Raw genomic sequence first — 23,465 nt, 5'->3', positions numbered from 1 at the left:
AGTCAAAATTAACTGATGTCATTTTCCATTATATCATTGAAAATGAAATAGATAATTATATAAATTTTAATGACCTAAGGAATGAGTTTGCAGAAAATTAAGCCAGGAAATTTGCATGATCAATCAAGATATCACAATAGTACAGTAGTATTGCATTGTTGTATTGTATATAATTATGAAACCAGAGTATTTTTTGAAAATTGTAAACTTATTTTGTTACACAACTATAACTATTATCCCAAGGTTTATAAGCTGTAAGATGTTTTTAAGGAAAATTCTTTATATATTATTATCTTTAACTGTAACTTTTTCCCTACAGTTTGAACTAAAGGGCCTCAAGTTTTCATCTTTGCGCTGAGCCGCATAAAGTATATAAATCCCAGATGAGGGTATTTGATACAAATTGATCAAAATTTTCTTTAAATTTTAGCAGATGGTATATAAAATATATTGAAAGCTTATTTTTATAGAATTGAGCTTAAAGTTTTGAAATGATACCATAAATTGTATCTAATTACCAATCTCAGAAGTCAGCTTCTTTTTTCAATGTCTGCCAAAATATTACTTGCTTATTTTATTTTATTATTTTACAAAAAGTCAACAAAATTCATCCATCATCACCCCTGACATTTGAATTCCAAAGAAGGCTTTACTCAAAGAAGGCTTCAGTGAAGTCTTTTTATTTACTAGGCCTTTCCAAATTATGTTTATTTTTCATTTATGACACATAGGATTAAGGATTACACAAATAAACTATTTGGATTTTTAAAATCTAAACATTACAGTTTTGATAAAAATTCCTATACTTGGGCCAATCTTCTTCACACACATCTGCAGCATTTCTCAGCTTATAATATGAATGACCAGATTTCCTGGAAACTTTAAAATGAACCCATCACCCTTCATTCTTGGCATTTTTATTTAATACTCACACTATTATCTCAAAAGGAATTTTTAGTTTTGAAAACAAAAAAAACCAAAAGTGACTAGGATTTTACATATTAATGATAGATTTCATCATGCTGGGCAAAAATCAGGTCATTTAATTAGTTATTGGGGAGAAATACCTATGTAAACACTCCATTACAACTATATCTAGTCACTTGTGATGGAACATGATGGAGGATAACGTGAGAAAAAGAACGTATGTATATATGTGTGACTGGGTCGCTTTGCTGCACAGTAGAAATTGTCAGAAGACTGTAAACCAACTATAATGGAAAAAATAAAACATCATTAAAAAAAAATACTCCATTGCAAGAATATTGTTATAATCCTTCTGTGTACAGGTCATTCCCACTTCTTCTGCTATCCTAATGGTTCAGTCTATTTCCTTTTTCTCTTCTGTTGCAGAATGATTCTTGGGGAAAACAGTACTCCTATGCCCTCTTCAAAGCGATGAGTCACATGCTGTGCATCGGTTATGGTGCCCAGGCCCCCGTGAGCATGTCTGACCTCTGGATCACCATGCTGAGCATGATTGTGGGGGCCACCTGCTATGCCATGTTCGTCGGCCATGCCACGGCTCTCATCCAGTCTTTGGATTCCTCAAGGAGGCAATATCAAGAGAAGGTGATTTTTTTATTTCTAATATGTTTAACCAGCTAGTTTGTAAATTTAATTAATGGTTTCAGATAACTAAACTATGCCCTATATCAAAATTAGAATGAGATAAAATGTTTAAAGGAGGAAAACACAATCTTCCACATTTTGAAGTTTCTTCAAGATGGTCCTTGTAGCTTTTGTTTCCAGTTTCTCTCTTAAATAACACATATTTTTCAAAAATCTGAATTTACATTCACAGAAAAATAGTTACACGTTTCAAAATGTATGAAGCTGATTTAAGGAATTATCATGGTTCATGTTTTATCATTTTTCAGCAGTTAAGATAATATAAAGCCTTCTGTAGTACATGTTAGGAAAATATGTTAGCTGATTAAATGCAGACAGACAGCCACTGCACATGTCTCTCTGTGCCTCTCTGCATGCATGGTACAATCATAGTTTATATTACAGTCCATATGCTTAGCTGAGCATATGCTGCCCTTATATCTGGATAAGTCATCACATCCTCCAGTCTTTAAAATGCATATTACCAGCTGCTACGATGCATTCTTATGCACAATGTGCTAATTAAAATGATTGCTGCTCTTAACTTTTCTCAAAAGGGAGACAAAAAGTAAATTTGTGTAATAATTTACTCATTGGATTTTTTTCATATGCTGAATTAATGTGTTTGGGACTAGACTTCGGATAATCGGACAGTACTTATACTCTTGACCAAGCATCAGTAACTTTCTAACAGATAAATAAGAATATTTTATAACTGAAGGAAGACTTTATAATGCAGAAGCTCTATTGAACGTGACAATATATATAATATGCACTTTGCCAAAGAACTTATCTGAAAGAAATGGTTGAAATAGTTCTAGAATACTTCTCTTGGTGAGTGATAACAACTTATACCCATAATTACTTACAAAGCAGCCAAAGATCATTTCATTTGTGGTTCTATTTACAGAAGTTTTCAACACTTGAATCACACAGTAGGAAAAGGGGGACCTTGGTAGTTTACTCCCCTTGAATGTAATTGTACTGACACCAACTATTACAGAGAGCAAGTATTTTATTACTGAAATAATGAAAAGATGAACTGCCAAAATTGCCTTGAAGTTCACTTTAAAATAAAGCCTCCAATTATACTGGAAAGAACAAAGCATATGGTAAGGCAGAAGAAACTTCATACAGTAGTGATTTTGACTAGAAGTTATATGCTCTATAGAATTTGGGCTAAATTTACGGAGATTTAAGATAAGATTGCAACATGGTATATTTTTCTATTACACTATTTCTTTTTCCCTTTCAGTGAATATTGCTTTTCATACAAATGCTCTTTTCCCACTTCCTTTTGGCCTGCATCATTGCTACATATTTTCTTAAACACAAACATGTCTTTAATTTCTAGGATTGCATTGATTAGTATTATATTGTATGCTAAGTCAAGTCACCATTTTTATGTTTTTAGACTTGCTCATTTAACTTGGAAACCCAATTTATTCCAGTATATAGTCATAAGTATTTACATGCAAAAATGTTAAAATATTAGCCGTAATTTCAAGTACTTGGTCTTACAAGTGCTTAATAGAGAGCAAGGATACTGGGGTAACTTTTTGTTACTTTCTGACATTTGGAGCTATTTATTCAGAACCAGCTGATTAAAAGTATGTGTGTGTGTGTGTGTGTGTGTATATATATACACATACATATATATATATATTTTGTCTCTGAACAAGATTTGTCAATTAATTTGGTTCTAGAATACTGTTCTCATTTTCTAGTCAGCATAATTCAGGTCCTAAAGTCATTGTGTTACATTTTTAAATGTTTACTTTTACAAATAATGTGTATCTTATTTTCAGTTCAGTACTAGAGAATGATTCTGAATAGTGTAAGATTGATTTATAGCTTCTTTTGTGATTTGGCCACTTGGGTTATTTATTTTTAGATAAAGTACTCATAATATACTCATTAACTGTTCTAAAGCATATGTTCAGTGGTGTTTAGTACTTTCACAGTGTTGTGCAATCAGCACTATTGCCTAGTTCTAAGACAGTTTCAACCTTTAAGCATTAAGAAGTCACTCCTGGAGTTCCCGTCATGACTCAGCAGAAATGAATCTGAGGTTGCAGGTTCTATCTCTGGCCTCGCTCAGTTGGTTAAGGATCCAGCGTTGCTGTGAGCTGTGGTGTAGGTCTCAGACAGGGCTCGGATCTGGCATTTCTGTGGCTGTGGTGTAGGCCAGCAGCTGTAGCTCCTATTCGACCCCTAGCCTGGGAACCTCCATATGCCATGGGTGCAGCCCTAAAAAAAAAAAAAGGCAAAAAATAAGTTACTCCCCAATTTTCCCTCCCCACAAGGCAACTATTAGTCTGCTTTCTTTCTCTTGATTTCCCTATTCTGTATATGTCATGTAAATGCAATCATGTAATATGTGACCTTTTAAAATATCCTTGAGGCTCATCAAATTTTTATCATGGATCAGTGCTTTATTCTTTTTCATGGCTGGTTAATATTCCATCATAAGGATGTAACACATTTTCTTTATCCATTTATCAGTTGATGGACTTTCAGTTGTTTCCATTTTTGGCTCTTGTGAATTGTGCTGCTATTAACATTTGTGGACAGGCATTTCTTTGAATATTAGCTTTCATTTCTTTTAGATATATACCTATGAGTGGGATTGCTGGGTCACAGAATAATTCTAGGTTTAACTTTTGTGGGAACTGATTAATTACTTTTGTATTTAATATTTGTCTTTAGGTATTTTGGAACCATCTACCATGGATGTCTACAAAATTAATATTGATACTATTTTCATTGTCATGTACCCATCAATAACATATTAGTGATATAAAAGAAGCAAGTTTTACCCAATAGTTTTTATAGTAGCAATTCAGAATGTGCTGGCATTCAAACACCTAATCTGGCTCCGGAATTCAGTCCTAAACATAAAACTACTGTCTCTCCATGACTACCATACTCTTGCTCAGGTGAATATATTGATCAAGTCTGGTCTGCTGCAGATCACCTAGCCTACTGGTTTAGTTTGGAATCTCAGAGTCACTTCATTCTTCCTTCCCAGGGACCAGTTCTTCAACCTGGATCCCTCAAATTTAAGAGTTCTCTAATCCCACACAGTAGAATAAGGTCTTCTGATGGTGAGACCCTAATTTACACAGTATGCCAATGATTATAATCTGACAGTGTTATAGCGTTGACCATCCTCATTGTCATTAGTATTATTTTCTCTCTTGACCCCCCCAAGAAAACTGCATAATAATCTTTATATTGCCACAGATTAAAACTTTATTACAGATAAAACTTTGACTTGAAGCACAGTGTATGCTGCTAATTTCATGAGCTATCATATTTTGTATTCTATTCTATCTCATACAGCTACATTTTCCCCTTCTCTTTGATATGGACTTTATGATGTAAAATAGGTGGTATTTAAAATGTGCCTCTACACGGCTCTTCTCTGCATTACCAACAAGCTGCATGGTTTCTGTTACTGGTCATCGAGTAAGCTCAACTTCAGAAATGCTCAAACACAGTTATTCAGTTTTGGTTTTGATTTTGGTTTTTTGACTCTAATTGCTGTTTCAACTTTATTTAGTGAGGTTCATCTTTTCTGAGCAATTAAAGTTTCCCTGCCTGTACATAGAACTTTGGGGGGCTGGAGGAGCCAGGAGTAAGAAAGATAGCCTTGCTCCGTAGGCTCACTTCTCTCTTCTATTGTAAGCCTATGAGGAGCTGCTGTTTGTTTTCTTATCAAGGTAGAAGATAGCAGTGGGGAGGGAAGGGAAGAGGCAGTTTGATTATGCCTGCTAGAGCTGTTAAACTAGTGTCTCTGGGTGGGTCCAGTGGATGATTAAAGCTGGCACTTTGAGAGATTCTTTGGGCATTTTAGGTAAACCCCATTGAGTCCCTTTCCTGCATGTCCCTAGCTGAGGCCCTGACCATACAACAGACATTCCCAGCCTCTTTCTGTTGAGGGTTCCCTGCTCTGCCAGGGGGCACACTTGGATGGGACCCAAGATGTAATGCTGGCTCTCCTGTGTAGCTCGGATCTGGTCCACAAAGAATACTTGCCTGCCTCTCTTAGCCCATCTGTCAGCATCTCAGCAGTCTGCTGCCTCTTCCATCAGAGCAATGAGGAGGCTGTGTCTAGCCTTCTTTGATACCTCAGCAGGAGTCAGACCCAGTGTCCACAGGCTTCTTGCATGCTTTCAGATGTGAATCTCCAAACTCTGTAAACTCATTTCAAAGATTCCCCAAGTGGTTTTCTTAAAACTTCTCACACAGGTCAAATGTTAGACGGTAACCCTCCAATAACCCTATCCCAAAGCGGTTTAGGAAAGGAACTCAGAGAAGAGTAATTGTTCTTCTCAGGAAAATCTGTCCACTGTTGTCATCAGGAAAATTCTCACTCTACTCTGACCTCTGTAGAGCTTCAGTGAGTTGAGACCTCCAGGAGTCCTGATCTTTGGATCACCATTTACAATTGCAAACCCATTTAGGAGAGAGTCTCCTATACAACCAGTATTCTGATTGCTCAGATTAGCAGCTCAGTGAACGTGAGGAAGGAAGAGTAAGTCACAATCTAGCAGCTTTTTCAACCTTTTTTTTTTTTTATTTTAAGCTCTTCTCAAAGCCTCCCCTACAGAATAATGTAAATAAATAATAAATATACATGTATGTGTACATACACATGCATGTGTGTAAACATACATACATATATATGTATGTATATGGTTTAATGTTGAATTACATATATAATTGTTCCCTGGTCAAACAAGTTTGGAAATATTGACTGAAACAACAAATTGAAGTGATTTTTTTATATAAATCTGTGTGCCCTAAACATTTAACATTTTGTCTCTGCCCTCCATGCCAGAGCCCTATATTATTATAAGTGATTAACACACACTTTAGGAAATACCTATCTAGGTGAACTCCCCAGTGACTATCCCTTTTTTTAAAAACTGACCTTGGGTAGTTACTATCTTCTCTCTGTATATTTGCAGCTCATTTTGTCTTTTGAAATGAAACTGCTTTATCACTATGTGTCCTTTATACTACATTGTGTCTTGGTTGATACCCTTGGGTATCCCTGGGAAAGCCTACCATTATTTCTAGACTTGTCGCTCTCTTTCCTATCAAATAATTATAGTCATAGCAGCTTTTGGATGTGCACTTTTTCCCTCTGTAGTAAGAAGGAATTATAACACAATATACACTATGAATTTAGAGTTAGAAACTTTTAACTCACCTTGGTGTACCTGATGTACACAAATGACTTCTATTGTAAAATTTGAAGATGACAAATATTTAATTATATGGGAAAGTAATCAAATTGAAATAACCTCATACACTGAATAGCTTCTGAATCTAGAAAGCAGAGTGCATATAAATCCTAGGCAGGTACAGGATGACTTGTTTAAATAAACTGTGCTTTCTAAATGGTAGAGCACAGGACAATGAGCCACTGTTGCCCTGGGCTTCACATATTGATTATGTTGTATAAAATTGTAAAAATGACTGATAATCAGCTTAATAATGAAAATAAATTAAAATTCTAAATTTATCCAAATGGACCAGATGATAAAATTATGTCCACTTCAGTAAGAGTTTGCTTGATGCCCATTAAAAGCCCTTTAGAGTAAGAAGGTGAAGTTTAATGTAAGTAGTCACTCACCATATAAGTGAGTTTTATGTAATCCTGCATTATGTGTGTGTGTATGTAATGTATGCATTGAGCTTAAACACAGGTCATTTTTTAGAAACTAAATTTTAATATACTTTCCCTTCTGGAATTCCGAGGTCAATTTCCTGTAAGTAAAAAGTATACTATCAAAATGTCTTACATCAGGGTTGAAGCCATTTCTTAGTTGCTTGGTTGGTCAAGAGTGTGTTCTGATTTAGGACATGATGGAACTCTTTGTTTGAGAAAGAAGGATGAAAGAGTTAGTCACTGATGTTATGTAATTCTGAATCCGAAATTTAAAAAAGAAAAAATGATTCTCTGACCAGAGTAATGGTAGATCAAAAGGGAAAAATTTGGAGTAATGGCCATGATGGTTTATAAATAATCCTATTATGCAGTTAAAACGAAAAGAAAGTTACATCCTCTTTTGCAACTCATTTTCATTATATCAAGAAATTAGTCAGTTGAGCTGCAAATTTGGTTTACTAGTTTTGTAGGCTGTAATAGTATTTGTCTTAGAAGAACAAAGGAGCTTTGTGGTTATAATGATCTTGAACTTGGAAAATCATATCTACCTAGTTCTTAAATGAAAAATGACTTGATAACCTCATTTTCATTGGGAGCATTCTTAGGAGGGAGAGGTAGCTCTAACATCCATGTGCTTTCAGCAAAACATTTCGTTTGTTTTTCTTCATTATTTGTAAATGCCATCTTCCTTTCTTTATAAATAAGAATGCCATGAGCACAACACCCACGTGTTCCTTAATTAGTCGGAAAGATTTCCAATTCGGCTATACTGTATACTTTTGCTTCCCAGGATCTGAATTAAATGTACTCTGGTATGCTAAAGTGGTAATGCTGCCAAGTGCTCTCAGGCCAGGGCAATCCTTGGACTAGGAATATCTATGGGAGTTTCTCTTAGAACAGCAGTGCCATAGCCTTTCGGTTAGCTTCATGTGGCCACTTGAGATGCTAAAAAAATCAGGCTTCTGGCAAAATAATTCTTTACCTGCTCACCTGGGAAAAATATTTTTCAAACTGAAGGACTGTTATAAAGATAAGTAAAAGGAAGGAGTTTGAGGCTGTTAATTTCAAGGAGAAAAATACAGTGTTGACAACTGTAAATCTCTTATACTACTGATTTTCAATCTTTGTATTTTAATATGTCCCACTTGTATTTTTTTCACTCACTGATACTTTCTGTGTCCAACCCTGACATTATATGCTGAAATTTCCTGCATCTTTGTTGTGGGTATTCATGTTTTTAGGCTTGTACAAATTACTAAAGATTTGTTCTCACCAGTCTTTCATTTAGTTCTTTGCAGTTTACATTTATCATTGACAGTACATCTGACAGCTTCTTATAATGGCTCTAAAACAGAGCTTCATTTTCTACTATTTTCTTTTATTGATTGATGTATGGATTTAATTTTTAGAAATGTTTGAATTTTCATTTGAATGTTCTCCCTGAAATTCTCTTTCAAATACTTTGCTATATTGTGCTAGTGTCCCTCATATGTCATAAGACACAAATACACTACTAAGCACTTTCCCAGGGCAAAAGCTTGTCTCCAGGGATCCTCTTACCTGACAAGAACCCACTCTGGAGAAGACTTCCCACTACATGTCCTTGCATTTGTTTGGTTGGATCACTGGGTTCCATTGGAAGTGGAGAAGCCTTGAAGAATGCAGAGAAAGTGAGCAGGCAGAGATCCGTCACCAGTCCAGAAAAAAAAGCCCTAATTGTGAGAAGATTCCTGGCAGACAGGAGCAAAATGTACAAAGGCCCAGAGGTGGCTATTTGTGGGGACTATTAAATTGTCTAGTTTGAATGACGCAAAAGCTACCCTGCTGGGCAAAGTATGAAATAAGATTGGGTTATGGTCCACTTAAGAATAGTGTTCAATACTGGAGTGATAAAACTGAATTAGGAAAAGGATATCCCTAGCAAAATTCTAGCAATGGGAGGCAGTCATTGATGCTTTTAGGAAAATAAATCACAGCAGTGCATGAAGTACAGTGTACTCCTAATCTAGATTGAAAGGGTCCAAGGACAAAAGATCACATCATAAATGCTTTCTTATAGAACCATTAGTACAAACACTAGACTTTTAAGTAGATAGGGACACTTTGATCAATAAAACTGTTAGAAACAACGGTCTTGTATGAAGCAGTTGAATCCATATAGACTTCAGAGTTAAGATGTTGTGTAAATTGAGTCTCAGATAATCCATTTTTTATCCACTTGATGCATATGCTTTGAATGCTTACAATGTGTCAGGCCTGGTACTAGACACTGAGTATACTAAGTGAGCAAATGGATATGATACCTTCCCTCATCAAGCTTCTTGTAGTACATTGGGGCAGGGGAGGGGTGTGACACTCAGTAATAAGATACATAAAAAGCAATCATTATAAAAATTTTAAAGTGCTAGGAAAGGAAATTTAAAATTCATGCTAAGAGATTTTAAGACTTTAACTTAGTCATATGGGATGAAGTGGGGGTGGGGAGAGAAAAAAAATAATATTTGTGAAGAGACCTGAAGCATGAGCAGATGTAAGATAGTGAAGTGAACACATGGGAAAAAACACTAAGTGTGAAAAAGCTTGCCATCATTCAGCAATGGACAGAAGGAAATTGTGACCATGGCAGAGAGAGAAGTGAGATGCTGCTGGATGAGGCAAGAAATTGACATGAGTCAGAGCAGATGGCACCTCATAGGCCAACTGAACCATGCCATATTTCAGCCTAAGAGTTTGAAACAAAAGAGTAGTACAGTAGATTTGTATTTTTTTAAAAGAGTATTCAGTCAACAATGAGTATAATAGATTAAAGGTTAGCAAAAATGGCCTAACATTTTTTGGTATTAGGTAAATGGGCCAGTGCTAACTTGCAAAGATCTAGGTAGGATTTCAGTTTTAGCAGGTGGAAATATTAAACAGGGTAAACATATTAAAGTGGCCATTCCAGATTGGATACATAACTACTCAGTACTATACTGAGCTGCTATTTAAGAAAGAGAGCTGGGAGTTCCTGTTGTGGCTCAGCGGTTAACGAATCTGACTAGGAACCATGAGGTTGTGGGTTAAATCCCTGGCCTTGCTCAGTGGGTTTGGGATCTGGCATTGCTGTGAGCTGTGGTGTAGGTCACAGATACAGCTCGGATCCTGCGTTGCTGTGACTGTGGAATAGGCCAGCGGCAACAGCTCCAATTGGATCCCTAGCCTGGGAACCTCCATATGCTGAGGGTGTGGCCCTAGAAAAGACAAAAAGACAAAAAAAAAAAAAAAAAAGAAGAGCCAATAATTCAGTGATCTAAAGAACTATATAATTTTGCAAAGATACTCTGTGAGAGGAGAGGCCAGGTCCAAGGGGTGATTGTGCGCCAGAGGGTCATTTTTGGAACAGATTCTACCAAGTTGTTCCTCCACTATTACCTGCAACAATTTTTAATATGTATCATAATTACCTGGAGAGCTTGTTGAAACACTTCCAGAGTTTCTGATTCATTAGGCCTAAGGTGGGGCTTTAGAATTTTTATTTCCAACAATATCTCAGCTCTACTACTAGTCCAGAGACCACCGTCCCGCCCTGCACTCCTCTTCAAGAACCACTTCCCTGGGGTATTGTTCTTGTCTGCATGTTTGAAGTTGTGGTTTGGACATGTCTGTCTTCTAGCTTATGACAAGAGGAAGGAGAGACACATCAATTCTACTCACATTCCATTTATGAGCACTTACAATGTTGGTACTCAAGGAAGCTGAGAAATTTAGTCTAGTGGACAACTTCGTGACCAGGTAGCAACTCTGTATAATATGGAAGAGGCAGATAACATATTTAGGGGAGAAACTGGTGACCTCTGCCACAGATGCTAGAGCAAAAATAGGAAAATGCCTGCAATTTTCTAGGAAGCGTACACTTTGGGTGAGTCATGGATTGTTTGAAAAACAACAAAGGCCTGAGGCCATTTGTGTAGGTTTGGTAGGTAATGGGTAGCCATCGAGATTTTTAAATATATCTGACTCTATAAGAAGATAGAGAATGAGGAGATACAAGGAACAAGAGATAATGGAAGAATAAAGCAGAGGGAAGAACTCTTATCTTCTATTAAGCCATCTGTTATAAACTTGGAATGCATTATCTAAAATGCTTTTATGCACTGTGTCTTATCTACCAGGGATAATAAAGTATCATTAAAACATAAGTGGAGGGTATATTCTTTATTAATAAAAGTATTACTGTTAAAAAGCTATTATATTAAAAACTTGGGTACAAATAATTTTTATTTCTCCTTGCTTTTCAGTTGTGATCTGATCATTCATATTGAATCACTCACATGCATTTTTCCGTCATTTTCAATGAAAAGCAATTTATATAAAACAAAATTACACCAGATGTGTCGTAAATAACATTCACTATTCACTATCTGAAGTCAGAATTTTTTTTCTGAAGATTGTATGAAATGAAATAAGAACTCAAGAATTTTGAAATGAGTATTTTGATAGTCTGAACTTGAAATGCAAATTTAGAACTTTTGGTATGCAAATGAAGCAAGTATAAACTACTTTGATGCGAAATATTTTCAACTTTCTTGTTTTACTATACCAATATTTTACTTAAAATATATCTTATTTTACTTAATATAATATTTAACAGTAACACAATACATTATATTTATTATTATCAATATGTCATTATTAACAATAAAAAAATACAAAAACAACATTTTACTTGGAGTATATCTTTTCAACTGAGTATATCATGGTAAGGATAATGACCATTATCAGGTGATAAGATATAATTTAGATATAATATAAGCTAGATGATTACATTCCACATCCACTGCTTAAGCTATGCCAAGTGAAATTATCTTAGAATAGTATATCCATTTTGAAAGATTTCTTTCTGTCCTTCCACTTCACCAAGTTTTTATTAATATTAATGGACTAAAAATTTGAAAGTTATTTAAGCAATTGGGGGAAATCTACTTTTGAAATACCCAGCATTAGCATTTTTAATGAAAAATGATCTTCAGTTTTAGCATTGTAATTTTATTAAGTGACAGAAAAGATCTAAGATGTCTATTAAATGATGAAAGTAGATAATTTCAGTTTTTTCCCCAATGAGAACACAAAATACTGAATTTCATCTTAATGTTATGATTTATTCTTTCATTTCCTAATAGTGTGCTGATCACTAGAGCACCAAATTATTCTGTAGTTATTAACAGAAATATCTCACTTAATTAGAGTTCAATTAGTAATCACGACTTCCTGAATTAAACTCCATGCCTGAATTTAATGGAAAAGCAACATTTTAGAAGTAGAGGCAGAGCTGCTAAAGGTAGGTGTATGGAGAGAAACAGGAAAAATCAATTTATAAGCAAGAGCAGGAACATGAAAATGATAAAAACAACATTTGGCAGCTAGGAAGCAAGCCCTGTGGCACAATGCAGTGTAGGACCACACCTCGTCTGTCTGCATGGGTAATTTTCAACTGGTTTAGATCGGGCTTTGGTTGGAGGGCTCATATCCTGCTCCACCAAATTTTGATCAGTTGATAAACTTTGTTTGTATTACAAAGAGAGTTCCTTCTGTTTTGCTGGTACCTGGCAGTCAGGTTGCTAAGCTCAGCTGGTCCTACAGACATGAGAATTTGGACTCACAGGGGCTGTTAGAGATGAGGAGTTCCAAATCACACAGTGGGGGTTCCCCAATAATAATGCAAGTTCATGCTTCCCCCATAGCAGTGAACATTCTCAGACAGCCATATGGGGCACAAGTCGAAGATGATAATTGCGGGATTTTGTTTTCCAGTTTACCCAATTTTACTTTTTATTTTTAATTGCATCTGCCATTTAATTTCTCCAGATTTTCAACCCAAATGTTTAGTTCTTAAAAGCAGGAGTGCCCTGGTAGCTTAGGAGGTTAAGGATCTAGCATTATCTCTGCTGTGGTTTAGGTCACTACTGTGGCATGAGATCAGGCCCTGGCCTGGGAACTTTCACATGCCACAGGCATGGCCAAAACAAACAAACAAACAAAAAAACCCAGAAATTCTAAAAACAGAAAACAAAAACCAAAAACAATGAAAGACGCCTTTCTAAAGGTGACAAACATTATTTAAAATGTCGAGAAAATTTACAGTTGATTTGGGGAATGATTATTCTGAAATATATTTAAATGTTTTTAAAGGGTAAAAGGGTAAAAGAGTAAAAGCCTTAATTGTCTGGAAGCTTTCTTTATAGGAACACGATTTCTTTCTTTATAGGAACACTGATTGAATGACTCATTCTTCCCAACTTCTTGGCAATAATATCATAGCATTCTAGTCATACAAGCACCAGGAAGTTATACATTGGAGAAGTCACAAAATTTAAGACATTAAATTTACAAATCAATACTCTCTTCTTTTTATACATTATTCAGATGACTAGATTCCAAACTTTAAGACATTAATGATGCATTTATATAATCATATTGATAACCTCTTATATTAGCAGTAAGAAAAAATCTACCATAAAGAATGATGCTTTTATATTTTTAAACCATATTTTTAAACATACAAAATAGCGTAAAATGTAAAATCTCGAGATTTATAATTTAATAACTGGAAGCTGAATATATACAATTGTAAAGAATTATAACAAAGAAAATAGTATTCTGAGAATGAGTGTGCATAGGGCTCATCACTAGTAAAACATATCTGTGAGAACTATGAAAATTTCAATAAACAGAAACCTTAATTAAATAGAGTTGGGAGACCAGAAGGGGGATCAGTCACACTCTACAGCAATAGCAGCACCAGCAGGAAGAAGTATTCCTCTTTGCTGTCAAGGTCTCAGCCAATGAATGAAAAGCCTTTGGCTCTGTTTACTATAGCCCTCCCAACTCCCTTTTCCTCTCCGTAAATGAATTCTCCTTCCCTTTCCTTTCAGGGATTGGCACCTGGCTTGCCATGACCATAGACCCCAAATTGCAATTCTCTGCTGATCCCGAATAAACCCATCTTTGCTGGAGAAATACGTAGTAGTAATTTGTTTGTTTCTCATCAGCAGGACATATGTGCATTTTTAAATGGCTAAATTATTATCCAGATCATTAATACTAGCTAGACAACATTAACATAAACATTTTCTTAGCTTAACATTGTTGATTTTTTTTTATTTTTAACTAGAAAGAAGGATTTATCAATTTAGATATCTTTATTATGATTTCACTCTCAATTAATTCACATTTTGGAGATGAGAAGGCTGAGATCCAAAGAGATTAAGTTACATTTCACATTCCAAAGGGACAAACAGCACTCTTACTTTTCAACCCACTGTGCTTTGTAGGGATGCATAGATAACAAAGAGAATAAAATTTTCAGAAGTACTTTGCAGGTCAGCCTTTGCACTTTTCTTCTAACCTCTAAAAACATCCAAAGAAGACCACATAGTGAACTAAAATTACTATTCTAAGATTGTAGCATTCATATAAACATTTTTTAAAAAATTTGTTGAAGTGTAGTTGATTTATACTGCTGTGTTAGTTCCACGTGTACAACAAGGTGATTCAGATGTATGTATATACATATGTATATAATCTGTTTCAGATTCTTTTCCCTTATTGGTTATTACACGATATTTAGTATAGTTCCCTGTGCTACACAGCAGGTCTTTGTTGGTTATCTATTTTATGTATAAAAGTGTATATATGTTACTAAAGGTAGGAGGGATAAGTTAGGAGTTTGGGATTAACATAAACAATTTTTTTTAAAAGGCAGCGATGCTCAGGTCAAACATTTGATAAGCGGATTAATTATAGTCTTCCTTGGCTGAGTCCTTGTGTTTGGTGAACTAGAATTAATTGGGCATTTTATCCAAATATAAATAACTTTTCATTTAAAAAATCATTTTGCCAGCACGGTTTAGATTCTTTCAGCTTTATGAACAGTGAATTTACACTTTAGAAAACCAATTTTCACAATTTTTATTGATAATAAAATAGATTTCATCTTGTTCCAGAGTTTCTCTTTGGCCACATTTGATGCAATAAAGACATTGAAATGTCTATGAGGGTTATTACTATCTTTTTACATTTCTCAATAAAACTTATACAAAAACCTTGCATTTATCTGAAAGAAAGTGTTCTTGGCACTGCACGCAGCTTTACAACCCCCTAAGTACAATGTAGAGATTAAAAAGGGAAAGAGTGCATACTTTCTTTGGCTGTTAAGCATTTATCACTAGACTCTCCCTACAAACTTGTAGAGGAGTTACTTTTCTTTTTCAGTGGTTGGAGAAATGTTGGTATAATTGTATTATATAAGGTGTTTCAGGACACAGAGCATTTCACTGCTTTAGAATATAAATAAGTCATTTCCATGGGTTGTGCTAGCAACTTTGTTTCTCAGACATTGTATAAACTGATTTTTTTTCTACCGATGTGGAAATATTACTTTGGTTATTATTTTATTATTTATATTTTATTATTAAAATGTTGCTAAAATAGTATTTTTGACATTAGCTGGAAATGAGCCATTATTTTAAATGAGTAAAAGTTATAGGGTTTTTTTTTTATTATTTCTTCATGGAATTTGAAACCTAGTTGTAGATTTTTGAAATTAAGTTCTCATGTTTTAAAATAATAGTGGGTTTTTTTTTTTTTAGGAAAAGTAATCCAAAGATTTACAGTAATTTAAAAGAAGACACTGTGGAATTAAACATATGAAAGGTATTATGGCATAGTAATCTGTAACAAATTACCAGAATATTTGAGTGATAATGTTGGCCCTGATATTTCTACAGAAAGAAAGGGCACTCTAGTATCTTATTGTTTCTGTAGAAATTTACCTGCAATTCTTACATTACAGATTGGATTTCTGTGAGTTCTAAAAATTTCTCTGAGATTTTTCAGAAAAAAATATTAAATTATCTTCAAAGATATCAGATTTTATGGGGAATATACCTTATAAATAGGCTATGTTCTTAGGTTTTGAATCTGCTAATCCTACACTTAAGATTTTTATATGAGTTAATTTTAAGAAACTGTACATGGAATCTAGTTTTGTTCCCTTGAAAAGAGGTTTGCAATATTATAACAACTGTCTTCTAAGGAAACACTGTATGACTCAGTGTAGCTGAAGATAGCTGCTAATAATTAGTGTGTTTACTGCACACTTATCTTGTCTGTGCCATTTTCTCTAGAAAAGGAAATAATATTTAATATTTTCTAGTTTTACGAAAAGTAGGAAAATTAACCTCAATTTGAACAAGCAACAGGATGTCTTAATCTCTTGGTCCCAGAAAGTTTCCTTTGTTGTAAACAACAAGAGGATTTCTTTACGATCATCTGACACCAAAATGTAATATTAATGTATCTGTAGTATGTAAAAAGAGGTACAGGTCTTGCAAGGGCACACAATTTATAAGTGTCTAGGATTTCCTCTGTGGCACAATGGGTTAAGAATGCAACTGCGGTGGCTTGAGTCACTGCTTTCGATTCCTGGCCCCACACAGTGGGTTAAAGGATCCGGCGCTGCCACAGCCATCGTGTAGGTTCCAGCTGCAACTCAGATTCAATCCCTGGTCTGGTTACTCCTGTATATAATGAGTGCAGCCATTAAATTAAAGAAAAAAATTCGTAAATATCTTACCAAGTATTAGAACCATAAAATATTATGCTCTTTAGTTTTTACTATTTTCTGTGTGTGCTAAAATTTACATAACGTGAAATTTACCGTTTAACCATATTTTTCTGTATACATGTTAGAAACATATTTAATAATCCATAACTCAGCAACATATAACATTAATGTCTTTATAACATCAGTTCCAATGTAACTTAAGTTCTTCTAGAATGTCTTAGCATGGTCTAGATATCCATAATATATACAGAAAATAATGAAGTCACACATCTCAACTTGTTTGAAATCTTATTTTTTCACTTAATAATATATCTTATATATATTTCCACAAATGTCCTTTTTAAGTTTTTTCATTTCATTGTCATAAGAACACAATATGAGATCCACCCTTTTCACATATTTTTAAGTATACAAAATCTTATTGACTATAGATACAATAAAGTACAGCAGATCTCTAGAGCTTATTCATCTTGCTTAACAGGAACTTTACGTTTATTGGTTACTAACTTCCCTTTTTCTCCTTCCTGGAGCCCCTAGAAACTTCTTTTCTCTTCTTTGATTCTATGAATTTGATGATTCTAGATGCCCCATAAAACTGGAGTCATGCAGTATTTGTCGTTTTGTGACTGGCTTATTTAATTTACCATAATATTTTATAGGTTCATCCATGTTCCTTTTTTTCTAAAGGCTAGAAAGCATCCCATTGTGTGTATGTACCACATTTTTATATCTACTCGCCTGTTGCTGGACATTCAGGCTGTTTCCACATCTTGGCTATTGTTGAATAGTGCTGCAATAATATAGAAGTGCTAAAATCATTTCAAGATCTTGATTTCAATTCTTTTGAATAAATATCCCAAAATTGTATTACAGATTGTAGGGTGCTTCTATTTTTAATTTTTTTTTTTTTTTGAAGAACTTCCATACTATTTTCCATAGGGGATGTGATCAACACCAACAGGGCACAAGTGTTCCAGTTTATTCACATCCTCACCAACACTGGTTATATTTTGTTTGGTTGTTTGTTTATGTAATAGCCATCCTGACAGGTGTAAGGTGATATCTCATTGAAATTTTGATTTGCATTTCTCTGATGATTAGTGACATTGAGTATTTTCTCATAAACCTTTTGGCAATTTGTATTTCTTCTTTGGAGGATTGTCTATTCAAAGCTTTAGCCCATATTTTAATTGGGTTGTTAGATTTTTGTGTGTGTGTGAAGTTTGTTGTTGCTGTTATGTATTTATTTTACTATTGAGTTGTAAGGCTACCTGTAAAACTACTTCATTCCTTTGTTTATTAATTGTGGCATGCAACCATCACCACTATCCATTCCCAGAATTTTTTAATCATCCCAAATAGAAGCTCTATACCCATTGTAAAATAACTCCCTCCTTCCTATTTGTTTTTACTATTAACTTTAGACACAGTTATACTTCTGCTTGCTATCAAGTATTAGTTGAATAAATTAGCGTGTATGTCAGTAGAAATTGTAACCTAACATTGGTTCTATAGTGCCTTGAGGTGGTATCCAAGCCCCCTATTATTCTTTCCAGGGAAATATTTGTTAGTCTAAACTTTCTTCATAGATCTTTAATAGATGTATGGTAATTATGATTTTTTTAATTTATATTCATTCCTTGAGAGAGCAAATGAAAACATAAACTTTTTATAAGACATTCATGGCAACCAAGAAATACATTGTTTCTATGTATTAGTTATAAAGATAAAAGTTTATTTTGTTATAGTATAATTTTAGACTTTATCCAGGCTATTCTCTTTCATTTCTATACCAAAAAGTAAGGTTATTTTTATTAACCCATCTTTGACTATTATCTCATAGGTTGTTTGAAGTTAACTATAAGCATGAAACAAAATCTCATTTTTATCTATTTTGAACAGTCATTTATTGGCAATTTATCACTTGTTATGTTAAAGAGTAAGTTCCCCTGAGATATAGGAGTCGTGGTTAAGAAACGTCTTTAAATTTAATTTGATATCAAATAATCAAAATTATACATAAAATATTAATGTTTCAAATTTAACTAGTATTAGCCCTTCTTTTCTCTCAGTCATTTCATGCCATCACAGTATTTTTTTTTACTATATTGAAAATTCCTTTGAGGCTAGAAAGAGTGATTTTAATTCTATTTAATTCCTAGAGCACCAAATAAATACAGCATTGCTGAAGTTAGTATTAGCATATTTATTAAATAAATGAATAAAAATTAAATAGGCATCTACATAATTTGCCTTTGGCCAGTGAGATTATCAATTTAGAATCCCTTATTTCTGGAGTCAAGATTGATTTAGCCCTTTTCAGATGAGACTTGCTTAAAGCCTGAAGCCAGTTATTGCCTAGTATTTTTCTTTTTTTTAACTCAATGAATTTTATTAGATTTATAGTTGTACAATGATCTTCACAACCCAATTTTATAACACTTCCATCCCAAACCCCTAGCCCATGCCCCCACCAGCCAACCTATTATTATTCTTATTATTGAAATCTTTTCCTATTATTTTGTTGGGATGAATTATTATTTTTAACTTACATCTTAACAGCAATAATAGAAAAGAAAAAGACATACATTCTACTGGGGTAATAAAGATTTTATTCTTTAAAAAATAACTTTAAAAGGTTAACCTAGAATCTACTAGCTAGTAACTTTTAAATTGGTTCAATAAATTAAACTTATACTTGAAAAAAAATCAAATAATATAATACAAAATTTCTTTTATTTGGTTTCAAACACAAAAAAAGTACGTCTTTATAATGTTCACTTTCAGAAAAAAAGTATTAAAATAAAAAAAGAAAAAAGTATACTCAGATACACAGTTCAGAGACTATGTTAAGTAAATATTTTTCAAAGTAATGTTGTAGATTAAGAGGAACATATAATAGGAATTCCCTTGTTGCACAGCAGGTTAAGTACCTGGCATTGTCACTGCAGTGGCTCTGGTGGCTGCTGCAGCACATGTATGCAATCCTTGGGTAGGAACTCCCACATGCCATGGGCATGGTCAAAACCAACCAACCAACCAACCAACAAACAAAACTGAGCATATCATAGAAAAGTACACACAATAGGAGAAAAATGCTAGTGACTCAACAATGTAATATTAATCAATGAGTAGCTGGACAGATGGACACCAATTACTTGTAGAGCTTCACATGTACTCTCACGGTGAGGGCTGGAGAACATGTTCTGATATTGCTGGGCTCCAGCCTCATCTTCAAACTCAGGGGGAAACACCAGCTCTTGCACCAAAAGGAACAATTCTCTACTTCAAGGAGCATTTTCTAAGTGTCTCTTTATGTGGTTATGTTAAGGAAACTGAGGTTCTAGTTTATTAATTATTACAGGGTTATCTCAAACTGTTTGGACTGTTATAACAAAATACCATAACGGAGTGGCTTACAAGAAGTAGAAATTTACTTCTCATTCTTCTGGAAGCTGGGAAATTCAAGATCAAGACATAGGCAGATTTGATGTTTTGTTATGGTTTACTTTCTGGTCGCTAGGTTGCTGCCTTGTTAGCTATAATCTCACACAGCAAAAGGGGCAGTGAAGCTTTCTTGGGCCATACAAGGGCATTGATCCCTTCCACTCTTAAGGTCTCCGTCCTCATCACCTGATCACGTCCCAAAAGCCCCACCTTCTAATATTATCACCTTGGAGATTAGGTTTCAACATGAATTTTGAAGGGATACAAATATTCAAACCATAACAAGAGTTTTAAAAATCTGACCCAAGAATTAACCTTTTTCAAGTCCAATGACTAATAAAACATGCTGATGGTATGGTGGCCGTGGAGGTAATGAAAAGACTACCTTAAGAATTCAGCGACCAGGTTTTATTCCTGACATTTACAAACTAGATGTGAAACTTATATAAATGAATTTGCCATTCTAGACCTCTTTTCTTCATTTGTGAAATGAAACAATTGAAAACAATTATCTCTGTGGTGTCCTGAGCTCTGAATGTCTCCTTTTGTACTAAATATATATTAATTTCCCTTGGATGAGCCAAAAGGCACTGCAAAACATAATTCACCAATGTATAATACTGGTTGGGGATATAGGGTGTAGAAATCCCCTTTCTTAAAACTGTGTGACTCTTTCTATTCTAAATAAATGACTTTCAGGGCTTATGCTAACAATTATTTTTAATGTTAGATACTATATTTCTCTATAGCCCTCTTGGGGGATTTTCTTCCACTACTTTTGGGTTTCTAGCTACAACCTAATTTGTTATGGCATTACACATTTATAGTAACACCAAATCACACAGCTAACTGACTTCCAACAAGTTCAAGTAGGTCCTTCACAAAACCAAAAAGAGTTCATCTATTTCCCTGAGTTTTTGGGAAATAGATGACAACATGTAGGTATAAGAAGTGTTTGCATTTCTTGCCTTCTCCAAGACATTATTAACATCTCTTTAGCTGGAAAATCCATTGTTTTCCTAGGTTAGTTTGAACAACCAATGTGACAAGTAAGATTGGGTTGCAGGGGATTATGTGCAAAAGAGATGCCTAACTCTTTGGAAATATATAGTTAAAAAATAGGTCAGATCACAGAGAATGGAGCTAGAAAAACACCAACAGCAGTAGGCAAGGACAATTTAGTGGAAAGCCAACAGTACTCCATAATGTAGGAGCTTCTGAAATGAGAAATGAAGCAGAAGCCCTAGGAACAAACAATTCAGTAAACATGGAAAAATCCAGGAAGTAACTATAGTACTATGTATAGTGTGGGAAGTGTTATTCATAATGATTGCCATGAATCATCAAGGAAAATTTAAATTATGTTCAGTGGGCACCATGTACTCTGGCCACAAAAATCAAGGGTTTGAGAATGATTTAAAAGCACGGAGTTCTGATGTTTTTTGTGCAGAGATCTCCAAATTTGAGATTTCTGGGGAAATAAATATCTTCATGTTCTTTTGTATTTCAAATTTCAATATGTTTATATAAATACTTTATTTCTGTACCCTTTTATATTTGAACTTCCTTGGCCATATTGCACAGTGTTCTTGTTTGTGCCAGAGCAGGAAATTGTCACTAATTATGTTGGACGTTAAGCATTATCTTCAATCCATGGAAACACATTTCTTCCTTAAATTTTATGAGACCAAGTTCAGAAGCCATTTTTTAAAAATGAATGAATTTGTTTTTAGCAAATTAACCAATGCGCAGAATTTAACTAATCATGAACTGAAGAGTGGAAATTAGGTTTGAGACAATTGAGAAAGTGTATAACTGTCTCAAAATTTTAAGTCTTTGAGTGATATCTTATATCTCTCAATTTATTCATTACTAGCTTCCACCATTTTCCTTGATCCATAGTTGTTCATTTTTGCTTGAGCGCTTTCCTTCACAGGGAGGTTACGACTTCACAAGACACACATTTACTTTGAAATGTTTTAATTTTATTAGCATTAAGCTGTCCATTAATTTGGCATCTCTCTCTCTAGCCAGGAACAGCAGAGCACAATAAATTAAATCCTCTCTTTCAAGTATTTTCTTTCCCAGGATAGCAGCTCTCACTTTTCTCAACAAGTCCTCATATGCATATTTTGTCATTTTACAAACTCCTGGTTGCTTTCTTCTTATTTTAGACCAGTAATTCTCAACCTGGGCTGAACATTTGCATCACCTGGAAGCTTTTTAAAAATAATAATATCAGGAAGTTGCAGTATATTTTCACTGGCTTCATTAACATGGAACACATAATCTCCAGTAAATACAGGCATATGTTCTGTGTGTGAAGAACATGGTTCAGAGTTTCAGCTTCTAAGTGAAATTATTATATGGCCTGAGGCATATTTTTTCCCTCCTGTGAGTATCCATATTTTCATGAACATATAAATACAACTATGTTTACCCTGCTTATTATTTCATGTGGTATCTGGGAAGAACAAATGTTCTTTATAAACTGTAAATATTCATAGAAATGTTATTACTATAGTATCATTTTAAAAACATAGATTTAGATTACTTTTTTTTTTTTTTTTTTTTTTTTTTAGGGCTACACTGGTAGCATATGGAGGTTTCCAGGCTAGGGGTTGAATTGGAGCTGTAGCTGCCAACCTACGCCATAGCCACAGCAATGCCAGATTCAAGCCACATCTGTGACCTACACCACAGCTTATGGCAACACCAGATCTTTAACCACTTTGCAAGGCCAGGGATTGAACTTGTGACCTCATGGAAGTTAGATTCATTTTGGCTGAGCCACAACAGGAATTCTTAAATTACTTTCTGATAGTTCTTATTGTCCACATGTCTGCTTACTCAATATATTTCCTAACTTCTGTAACCTTTTCTAGCCTTAGGATAGTCTTCTCTTCGTCGTTATTTAAGTGAATATAAAACTCAAAATACAAAACTTCTCAACAAATACACACATTTGTGGAATGTCAATAAAAAGAATAAAAAGGGAATCTAGGTTATTAAATGGCCCTTTTGGTTTAGTCATCACTCTACTGACTTTTTACTTCTTTTATACCACGTATACAAGAAACATTATTTATCTTTAGCATTTTTATGTGTTTGTATTTAGCT

General features: G+C 34.3%; 1 protein-coding gene across 1 annotated transcript in view; it reads left to right on the top strand.

Annotated features, from left to right (window-relative positions):
- The window catches only part of HCN1 (hyperpolarization activated cyclic nucleotide gated potassium channel 1), a 371,079-nt gene that overhangs the window by 250,814 nt on the left and 96,800 nt on the right, over positions 1 to 23,465 (top strand). The window contains exon 4 of the mRNA XM_021077110.2: positions 1,354 to 1,572. Coding sequence (XP_020932769.2) covers positions 1,354 to 1,572 — 219 coding nt within the window. The remainder of the gene's footprint in view (positions 1 to 1,353; positions 1,573 to 23,465) is intronic.

This window comes from Sus scrofa, chromosome 16 (assembly GCF_054392235.1).
Source record: "Sus scrofa isolate SSC_HxYL_T2T_F1_AM1 chromosome 16, Sscrofa_HxYL_maternal_Yorkshire_Landrace_v2.0, whole genome shotgun sequence".
Lineage (NCBI taxonomy): Eukaryota > Metazoa > Chordata > Mammalia > Artiodactyla > Suidae > Sus > Sus scrofa.
The sequence above is the reverse complement of the archived record's forward strand: the minus strand, read 5'-3'. Positions and strand labels throughout refer to the sequence as shown.